Here is an 11258-nt window from a genome sequence, read left to right as displayed (position 1 = left end):
CACAATGTCACTAACTATACGCAAAACGGACGCTTTTTAAAAAATGCTAAATATTTAGGGTACTTTTCATACACGTTGATTTTGCTTTAAATTTTTAAAAGTCGACAATTTCATAGCGAAACGCGGAGATGCATTGTTAATTTAAAATAACATTTAAATCTTTTACGAGTTATACCTTTTAGTTCGACTCGAGTTGCGCTTCAACGACATTATCGTTAACCACGAAATAATTTTACAAACTAAACGCAATAAAATACATTGAAAATCGAACTTCCGGCGCGAAGCAAGGGTTCGATAACTAGTTGGAGAAAAAAGAGTACGGAACCAAAAGTAGAAAATCACGTTTTACAGAACTACCATGTTATTTTGTTTATTTATTTATTATTTATTTATTAACTATTACTACGAAAATTATTACTACGTAATTATTAATTTGTGACGTGAAATAAAACAATTTTTTTAAAAATATCTATAATATCCAATCCAATTTCCAATTAATTGTTTAATACTAGGTAGAATGAAATTTCTCCGAACAAAGTCTTCAAATGTATCAATCCCTCACAAATCAAACCAGCTGTATATATACCAGTAAAATATGATCTCTACTATATCCCAATCTTTGTATGTATCTATCTATCTTCTTTTTTTCCTTATAAACTGGTCCTTCATTTCCTTTCTCTTCGTCTTTATTAATGCACATATCTTACCTGGTAAGCCCCTTTGAATTTTTATGATTAAGATTTTGTGAAGTTTTCATACTGGAAATCAATTACTTTATTCAATTCAGTTGTCCATGGAATTCGTAATTAAGTAAACCCTAATTCTAAATTTGATTAACACTTAATTCGATCATGTTAGTCTGTATTTATATGTTTTGTATTGTGATTTATTTTTTATGCATCTAAGGTGTTCGATGAAATGTCTTATGCAGTAGAGATTGTCAGTTGAGTGTTATTGGGCTTCTTTTGGGTTAAAAGTATGGGGAATTTGTTTTGTTTGTATCAAATTGACCAATCAACTGTTGCTATTAAAGAATCTTTTGGGAAATTTGATGAAGTTTTGGAACCTGGATGTCACTGTGTGCCATGGATATTTGGTATACGACTTGCGGGCCAACTCACTTTAAGAGTTCAACAATTGGACGTTAAGTGTGAGACTAAGACTAAGGTATTGTATGATCATAATTCAATTAGCATGCTTTGCGATGTTGACGATTAGGATCAGCTAAAACAGTTTATGTTGGTTTTCAGGACAATGTTTTTGTCAATGTTGTGGCTTCGATACAGTATCGTGCTCTGGCTGATAAGGCAAATGATGCATTTTATAGACTCAGTAACACAAGGTCCCAAATCCAAGCCTATGTTTTTGACGGTATGAATGTTATGTTCCTATAATAGACTGTTATTGATTATTAATGTTTTAATATGGTATGTTAATGGTATGGTCTTGTAGTTATAAGGGCTTTTGTTCCTAAGCTTAACTTGGATGATACTTTTGAGCAAAAGAATGAAATTGCAAAGGCTGTTGAGGATGAACTTGAAAAGGTAATATAATTAAATATATGTTATAGAATTAAGAGTTGTGTTGATCTTTTAATATATTGATTTAGTTTTGACATGTTTTTGGTTGATCTTTATTGCAGGCTATGTCTGCATATGGATACGAGATTGTTCAGACACTGATTGTTGATATAGAACCAGATGAGCATGTTAAGAGAGCAATGAATGAGATTAATGCAGGTAAACTGTTGACCATAATTATATGCTTCATCATTTATTCAAACTTAATCTCCTTTTGCTTAGGTCGGCTCTAGTTATTGAGTCGACAGCAAGCGTCGATTTATTGGCGACTTGACTGACTTTAGAGCCTAAATTAAATTTCAGGCAGGATTTAAAACCCATGGAAATTTGATATTACCATTTTCATGGCGTCTCAATTTATTTTATTTTATAAAAAACTTTTTCCTACTTATTGGCCGGAGGTCCACTCGGAAGCAATCTCTCTATCCGTCGAATAGAGAGGGATGACTTTCTCTACTTTTGAGAGTGTTTTCACTCTGGGTGGAGAAATGACTTGTCTTTATTCTCGGTTAGGGGAAGGATTGTCTACATCTTATAACACAAGATTTACAATTACAATGTACAAAATGAAAAAAAGAATTGGAGAGCTAACAGTGGGCAGTTGCCCAACCCCGCTCGTCTTAACCCACACTAAAAATATGTGTCTTGACATATAAAATTGTCCAAAACAATTGAGCCCCGATTTACCGGTTAACTGAGATCATGTATATTTCTGCAGCTGCAAGGTTAAGAATGGCGGCTACTGAAAAAGCCGAAGCTGAGAAAATTCTCCAAATCAAAAGAGCTGAGGGTGAAGCAGAGTCCAAATACTTGTCGGGTTTGGGTATTGCCCGCCAACGTCAAGCCATTGTTGACGGTTTGAGAGACTGTGTGTTGGGCTTTTCTGTCAACGTTCCTGGAACAACTGCAAAAGACGTTATGGATATGGTTCTCGTAACTCAGTATTTTGACACCATGAAGGAAATTGGTGCATCTTCTAAATCGTCAGCTGTGTTTATCCCTCATGGACCTGGTGCAGTTCGTGATGTAGCCACCCAGATACGCGATGGGCTTCTTCAGGGTGCTGCTGCTAATTGATTTGACTTTGTTTATAAGCTTGGATTGAAATGGGTATATTGTTTTGTGTTTTACATTGATTTGCCTATAGCTAATGTTTGTTTTGTTTGGGTATATTTGATTATATGAAATAAATTGCGATATGTAACTGTAAATTTGTGAAATATAATGTGCCGTTTTGAAATATGGGCATTCGCCGTTTGGGTGGGCGGGGCGAGTTAGGTATGGGTCAAAACAAGTTTAATTTGGGATACGTTGTATGGTATTGCTCGAGGTGGGTTGGCCCAAAGATATTTGTGTTTCTTGTAAATTGTTTAAAACATCATTAGTTCATCTACAATTTAAAACTGAAAATAAAGCTAGTTAACTAGAGTGTATTAAACTACATTTTTGTGACTTTTTATTCATTGGTAATGGAGTTTTCAGTTGAAATTTCAATTTAATTTTTTAGGATAAAGTCTAATCTAAATTGGTACTATTGAATATAGAGGTTGAAATTGTGAAGTTTGATATGAACCATGTTGATAATTCCTCTTGTACAACCTTGCCATGGGTTGAACCTAGGGGAAGGTTGTATAGAATTACAGGTATATATGCAGTCTCTATTTTTTATTGCAAATTGTTAGTTTGACAAATGGAGATGCCAATTTTCCTACTTTGTCATACAATAAAATATGTTACTAATTACTGATATAATATACTCGTCGTTTACTTTAAGGCAAATGGAAGCCTCCTTAAATTTCTTTAATAAGATAATGATGTCATATTTGTATCAACAAGTTCTGTTATGTTCTTTCTCATATCTAACAAGGCAACTATTTGCATCAACTGGCCATGCCAATACACCCCACAGATGCTGCACATGACCAGTTGCAATTTAAAAGATTTTGCACTCCAATAATGTCCTAACTCCTAAGTCGTTATTTGTTGATCGTTCACATTATTTGGTTGCAATATATGCACCTAAATTCTCGTATATTGTTTTGTTAATAAAAATTTTGACTAAAATTCGTAGCTTATTGAAGTTGTGATGTGGTCCAGCGGTTGGTGGCGTGCCTCCTTTAAGGGAGGTCAGGAATTCGACCCTCGTTGGCTACATATTAACCACACAATTTCATATATGTCATGAAGTACAACATGCAGTTGGGGGGCGGGTATAGCAACTGCGGGAGATGATCGCGTGGGTGGTTAAGTCCCCTTGGGTGATCCCCAACTAAGTGCTGTAAAAAAAATTAAAAATTCGTAGCTATAACACCCCGTCAAAATCCATTAACGGAATGTTAACTCTGGTCCCAGTGTTTGGCTTGACTTCTACGTAACAGCAATGTTCTACAGCGGAAGCAATTAATACCTGAGAAATAACACGCAAAATGTCATAACCCGACCTTAACCATAAGGACGAATACAATAACATATGATTTCATCGCGAGGTATTGACCTCTATATGCGACATTTTTCAAAAACTGCATTCGTTTTTACAATACAAACCATAGCTTTTATTACAAATACAAGGTTTAAACAACTTAATAATGATTATCGTTTAGCGATAATCTTATACTTACAAACTTTACATGTGATAATAACAATACGACCTCCAACATATTTTACATTACAAATCCTCCGATATGCAGTTTTATTTTTGACACAAATATGCATACTCAAGATCTTGCTTAAATTCAACATGTTGCAGCGGAAGCTTTTAGTTATCACCTGAGAATAAACATGCTTAAAACGTCAACATAAAGTTGGTGAGATATAGGTTTAATGCCGGCAGCGTTATAAATATAGACCACAAGATTTCATATATAAACGTTTTAATAAAAATATTCTAAGTTGTTGAGCACTTGATAACCATACTTAACATTTAATCAACGTCGCATATTCCCTTTATTATGAAATCTTACTACACTGTACCAAGTGTAGTTACCGAAACGAAGTACTGTGCAACCGTTGAATACTGGTCGTCCAGTCCGGTTGGGGTTGTCAGGCCCGATAGATCTATCAACAGGATTCGCGTTTACAATACCTCATGTAAATAATAGTTACCAAGTTACAGGGAAGTATGCCAGTGGTACAACTCAACGTAGAATATATATTTTTAATCACTTGTGTCCATAACGTAAATCATAAAATGCATGTATTCTCATCCCGAAATATTTAGAGTTTAAAAGTGGGACTATATACTCACCTTTTCCTTGAAGGTATTTAACTCGACTTGGTCTCCGATAGATATCACGAACCTAACCATATATATAATATATCAACATATTTTCTTTTCAAGTAATCGTTACATATATATATATACTTATAATACTTTTAATATTTTCTTAGTCCGTAGTTAGCAGTCTGTTGTTAATGGTCCACAATTAGTTGCTCAATAAAATAAATAAAGACCCCATCGTATTCGTATTGATCAGAATTAATCTCGACCCATGGTACCATGTTGTCAAATGACGTGTTGCGTACATAAAGTACCGTGTTGTCAGATGACGTGTTGCGTACAATCATGGGGTCTTATGATTAATTTTCTCGTGTTGTTTACGGGTGGTCCTGGAATATATAAAATTAAATCATAAGTAAATATATATTAAATATTATGTTAATTAGCCAAGATATGATTAATCCGATTTTGTCATAATATGATATATTACAGGTTTTGAAGTGTTTTAAAAATCAAATTAGAAGGATCTATTTAGTTTGCGAACAGGTTTGAAATCATTCAAACTATGTTCTTGTTGTTAAAAATTTTATAACACAAAATAAGATAGCTATATAAATATGAATTGAATAAGATTATGAATAAGGTTACTACCTCAAGTTACTTGGATAAAGCTACTGGAAAAGATAGAAAATAATCTTGATCAAACTTTCTTATGATGATTATAGGTTGTTCATGAAGCTAGTTCTTCATGAGTATTTGCTGAGATTGTGAAGAACACTTAGAGTTCCTAAGAGTGTGTTTTTGGTTAGAGAAAGATGGTTGTAAGAATGAAATGAAAAACCAAGGTGATGGTGATACTTATAGGACAGTCTGGTTGTTGAGGGAACAAGGACAAATTATTGTGTTGAATTTTTGAGTAATAATGTATGCTAGCTTACAAATAAGATTCCCTCTTATCTAGGGCAGATCTAAAGCTGATAAGGATATTGATTTGATGTGTATTTACCAATAGTAAATACGTATGGATGATGAGTATGATACGGTAAAAGATGCTCAAAATCGGGCTTTTATTTTGGGTCCAACCGGGCCAAAAATAAAATTTTAAGACATTTTTAATAAAGCAATGTTAGCCCAAAAAAAAATTTCCAAGCTGACCTGGCAGCTCGACCCCAGCCAGGGGCTCTGCCCCTTGGACCCCGCCAGGAGTTGCCACCCCTTGGACCCCGCTTATGGGGGGCGCTGCCCCCGAACCCCCGTTATAATCAAGATAAGTTCAAACAAGTGTGCACTCCACACTTCCCCAAACTTGTTCGATATTTATCAAGATTATTTTGGTTACAAATTAATCCCATTACACTTAAATCATATTGGTGACATAAATCACAACACATTATAGATTGTAAGTATATATGTCAAAGAACGTTACATATAGTTATCGTTTTGAAAACTTAAGTTAGTAGTCTCAAAGTATACTTATAACTCATTGTTGTTAGCTCACAATGAAATGTTAAACCATCCTTAAATCATGTTAAATATGTATAGATATGTACACATACATAATCGTATAATTATCGTGTGTTATATAGTTCGTGATATCATCGGTCAAATTGGACGGTCAAACGTTGTGTAAAACTCTTTTCAAAAATATAAGTCTCAACAGTTTGAATTGCTTATCATGTTGGTAAGGTTTAATTTGTGTAAATATTAATCTCATAAGTATAGAACGATCGGAAAATTCTGGGTCGTTACAGTACCTACCCGTTAAATAAATTTCGTCCCGAAATTTTAAAATTGTACCTATTTTGCGTTCTCGGGAAACAAATGTGGGTACTTTTGTTTCATCTGATCCTCTCGTTCCCAAGTAAACTCGGGACCCCTTCGAGCATTCCAACGAACCTTAATGATTGGTATGTTGCTCTGCTTGAGTTGTTTAACTTCACGGTCCATGATTTCGACTGGTTCTTCTATGAATTGTAGTTTCTCGTCGACTTGGATTTCTTCAAGAGGAATGGTGAGGTCTTCCTTTGCAAGACACTTCTTAAGGTTTGAAACGTGAAATGTATTATGTACTCCGGCGAGTTGTTGTGGTAATTCGAGTCGATAAGCTACCAATCCAATGCGTTCGATGATCTTGAACGGGCCTACATACCTTGCGTTCAGTTTACCTCTTTTTCCAAAACGTATTACACCTTTCCAAGGTGACACCTTTAACATAACCATGTCACCGATCTGAAACTCTAATGGTTTCCTTCGGACATCGGCGTAGCTCTTTTGGCGACTACGGGCTGTTTTCAATCTCTCCTTGATTTGTACTATCTTCTCAGTCGTTTCGTGTATGATCTCGAGACCAGTTAAATGTCGATCCCCTACTTCATTCCAACAGATAGGGGATCTACACTTCCTTCCATACAGTGCTTCGAATGGTGCAGCTTTAATGCTCGCATGATAACTGTTATTATACGAGAATTCTGCTAATGGTAGATATTTATCCCATCCGTTTCCAAAATCGATCACACATGCCCTGAGCATGTCTTCAAGAGTCTGAATTGTTCTTTCACTCTGCCCGTCAGTTTGTGGATGATATGCGGTGCTCATATCCAAACGAGTTCCCAGGGCCTCCTGTAGTGATTGCCAAAACTTTGATGTAAATCTACTATCACGATCGGATATAATGGAAATAGGTATTCCATGCCTTGAAACAATTTCCTTTATGTATAATCGTAATAGTTTCTCCATTCTATCTGTTTCCTTTATAGGCAAGAAATGTGCAGATTTGGTGAGACGATCAACTATTACCCAAATGGTGTCATAACCCCAGGCAGTCTTAGGTAACTTTGTGATGAAATCCATGGTAATACCGTCCCATTTCCATTCTGGGATTTCTGGTTGTTGAAGTAACCCTGACGGCTTCTGGTGTTCTGCTTTGACTTTGGAACAAGTTAAACATTCCCCAACATATGTTGCAACGTCTGTCTTCAAATTAGGCCACCAATAATGAGTCTTAAGATCTTGATACATCTTTCCAACTCCAGGATGTATCGAGTATCTTGTCTTATGTGCCTCATTCAATATCAACTTCCTTAATCCACCCAACTTTGGTACCCAAATACGGTTTGCAAAATATCGAATTTCGTCTTCCCGTATAACGAGTTGTTTCCCATACTTCTTCATTATTTCATTTCCTATGTTTTCTTTAGTAAGAGCTTCTCGTTGAGCCTCTTTGATTTGTGAGTTGAGATTCATGCGAATTTTTATGTTCATTGCTCGTACTCGAATTGGTTCCCGTTCCTTTCTGCTTAGAGCGTCGGCCACTACATTCGCTTTCCCAGGATGATAGCGAATCTCACAATCATAGTCGTTTATCAGCTCGACCCACCTACGTTGCCTCATGTTCAGCTGTTTCTGATGGAAGATATGTTGAAGGCTTTTATGATCGGTAAACACAGTGCATTTAACCCCATATAAGTAGTGTCTCCATATCTTCAATGCAAACACTACTGCTCCCAATTCTAAATCATGCCTCGTATAATTCCGCTCATGAATCTTCAATTGTCGGGATGCGTATGCTATAACTTTCTTCCGTTGCATAAGGACGCAACCAAAACCTTGTCGCGAAGCGTTACAATATATCTCAAAATCATCGTTCCCTTCAGGTAACGATAAAATAGGTGCTGTAGTCAACTTCTTCTTCAGTAATTGAAATGCACTCTCCTGCTCAGAAGTCCATTCGTACTTCTTCCCTTTTTGTGTTAACGCTGTTAATGGTTTAGCTATTCGAGAAAAATCTTGAATAAACCTTCTATAATAACCAGCTAAACCCAAAAATTGGCGTATCTGCGTTGGTGTCTTAGGAGTCTCCCATTTTTCAATGGCCTCAATTTTAGCTGGGTCAACCTGAATTCCTTTGCTACTAACAACATGGCCAAGAAATTGCACTTCTTTCAACCAAAACGCACACTTAGAAAATTTGGCGTATAATTGTTCTTTTCTTAACAATTCTAATACCAATCTTAAATGCTGCTCATGCTCTTGCTCACTCTTGGAATAGATAAGAATATCGCCAATGAAAACGATAACAAACTTATCTAAATACGGACTACAAACTCGATTCATGAGGTCCATGAATACAGCTGGCGCATTCGTTAACCCAAACGGCATGACCAAAAATTCATAATGACCGTAGCGTGTCCGAAAAGCAGTTTTCGGAATATCTTCTTCTTTGACGCGTAGTTGATGATAGCCCGACCTTAGGTCGATTTAAGAGTAAACACATGATCCTTGCAATTGATCAAATAAGTCATCAATTCTCGGTAGTGGATACCGATTCTTGATAGTTAACTTATTTAATTCACGATAATCTATACACATTCGGAAAGATCCGTATTTCTTCTTGACGAATAAAATCGGAGCTCCCCACGGTGAAGTGCTCGGTCGAATGAAACCACGGTCCAGTAATTCTTGTAACTGGCTTTGTAACTCTTTCATCTCAGATGGTGCAAGTCTATATGGAGCACGAGCCACTGGTGCAGCTCCCGGTACTAGATCTATTTGAAATTCTACAGATCTAAATGGAGGTAATCCTGGTAACTCTTCCGGAAATACTTCAGGAAAATCTCTTGCCACAGGCACGTCGTTGATGCTCTTCACTTTTTCCTTCGTTTCGACTTTATTAACATATGCTAAGATAGCATAGCACCCTTTCTTCAAGCACTTTTGAGCTTTCAAATAACTAATGAGTTTTAGCTTTGAGTTACCCTTCTCTCCATAAATCATTACTGGCATTTTATCCTTACGAGGAATGCAAATTGCCTTCTTGGCGCACACAACTTCAGCTCCTATTTTGGACATCCAGTCCATGCCGACTATTACATCAAAACTTCCTAATTCTACGGGTATCAAATCAATCTTAAATGTTTCTCCGGCTAAATTTATTTTACAATCACGGCAAATTTTATCGGCTTTAATTAGTTTACCATTAGCTAACTCAATCATGTACTTAGCATCTAGAGGTAATGATGAACAATTCAATTTAGCGTAAAAGTCTCTACTCACGTAACTTCTATCGGCACCAGTATCAAATATAATAGATGCGGATAAGTTATTAATGGTAAACGTACCCGTAACAAGCTCCGGGTCTTCACACGCCTCTCTAGCATTAATAACAAATGCTCTTCCACGTGCAGATCCATTATTCTTCTCTGGATTTGGACACTGGCTCTTATAATGACCCTGTTTCCCACACCCATAACAAGTAACAGTGGCCAAGGTAGTTCTATTTGCATTGGTGGCAGGAGTCTTGGTACCGTTTGTATTTGTAGCAGGAACCCTACAATCTTCAGCAAGATGACCTTTTCGATTACAATTGTTGCACACCACATTACAATAACCAGAGTGATGTTTGTGGCATCTGTTAAATAAAGGATTTCGTCCTTTGTAACCTGAGTTTGAACCGCTACCCGCACCTTGCGTGGTTTCTTGTTTCTTGTTGGATTGTTGATGATTACCTTCCCACTTTCTTTTGTTTCCCGATGTCTTGACATCGGTGTTCTTATCCAGAATAATCTGGTCCATCAATTCGTTCGCCATGGTGATAGCTTCATGAATAGTCTTGGGTTTGGATGCTGTAATATTTGCCTTGACCTTTTTAGGCAAACCGTCTTTGTACAGTTCAATCTTCCGTTCTTCGGTTGGTACCAATTCGGGACATAGCAAAGCTAATTCCATGAATCGCTGATTGTAGTTGGTAAGTTCAGTACCAACAGCTTTCAGGCTTCGTAATTCAGCTTCCAATTTCCTAACCTCGTTCCTTGGACAATATTCGTTGATTAGCATTATTTTGAATTCTTCCCAAGGAGTATCATAAGCTACATCTCCTCCTACGGCCTTCACATAGTTTTTCCACCACGTGAGTGCACTATCTTGTAGGGTGCACGATGCATACTTGGTCATGTCCTTCTCAATACAACCACTGATTTTAAACACAGACTCAATCTTTTCGATCCACCGGGTTAAACTGACCGGTCCTTCTGTTCCACTGAATGATGAGGGCTTGCAACCTTGAAAAGTTTTGTAAGTGCACCCCACACGAGGATTTGGGTTAACTGCAGCACCTCTTGCAGCCTCGACCCATAACATTCTGTCGTTCACTCGCTGATTGATGAGTTCCTGGATTTCTTGTTCCGTCATTCGGTTCAATCGCGCCATAATCTTCAATAAGAATGAAAAAATAATTATTCACATGGAATATTATAGATGTAGTATGTATTTACAGTATATCGTAGCTTATTAATAATATGAACCAGTTATTATTATAAAAGTCTTTTCTTCTTATTAGCGTTTTATAATTATATCTAGGGTAGTACCTACCCGTTAAAGTTCATACTTAATAGCTTAGTACGAAAATCAATTACTACCACCCAAATAATACTTAACCATGGAAAATTATTGCATTTCACACTTCA

General features: G+C 36.5%; 1 protein-coding gene across 2 annotated transcripts; it reads left to right on the top strand.

Moving 5' to 3' along the window:
* Positions 1–553: 553 nt before the first annotated feature.
* LOC139898607 (hypersensitive-induced response protein-like protein 1) lies at positions 554–2822 on the top strand. 2 transcript variants are annotated; one of them, XM_071881362.1, is made up of 6 exons: positions 554–710; positions 907–1167; positions 1251–1371; positions 1453–1544; positions 1643–1739; positions 2299–2822. In XM_071881362.1, exons 2-6 carry the CDS (start codon positions 979–981, stop codon positions 2655–2657), a joined length of 858 nt encoding a protein of 285 aa, XP_071737463.1. In that variant the 5' UTR covers positions 554–710; positions 907–978; the 3' UTR covers positions 2658–2822. The 2 variants fall into 2 exon arrangements, with proteins under 2 accessions (XP_071737463.1, XP_071737462.1); XM_071881361.1 differs by having other exon boundaries at positions 555–710; positions 932–1167.
* Positions 2823–11258: the final 8436 nt, after the last annotated feature.

Source organism: Rutidosis leptorrhynchoides, chromosome 3 (assembly GCF_046630445.1).
Source record: "Rutidosis leptorrhynchoides isolate AG116_Rl617_1_P2 chromosome 3, CSIRO_AGI_Rlap_v1, whole genome shotgun sequence".
In the NCBI taxonomy this organism is placed as follows: Eukaryota; Viridiplantae; Streptophyta; class Magnoliopsida; order Asterales; family Asteraceae; genus Rutidosis; species Rutidosis leptorrhynchoides.
The sequence above is the reverse complement of the archived record's forward strand: the minus strand, read 5'-3'. Positions and strand labels throughout refer to the sequence as shown.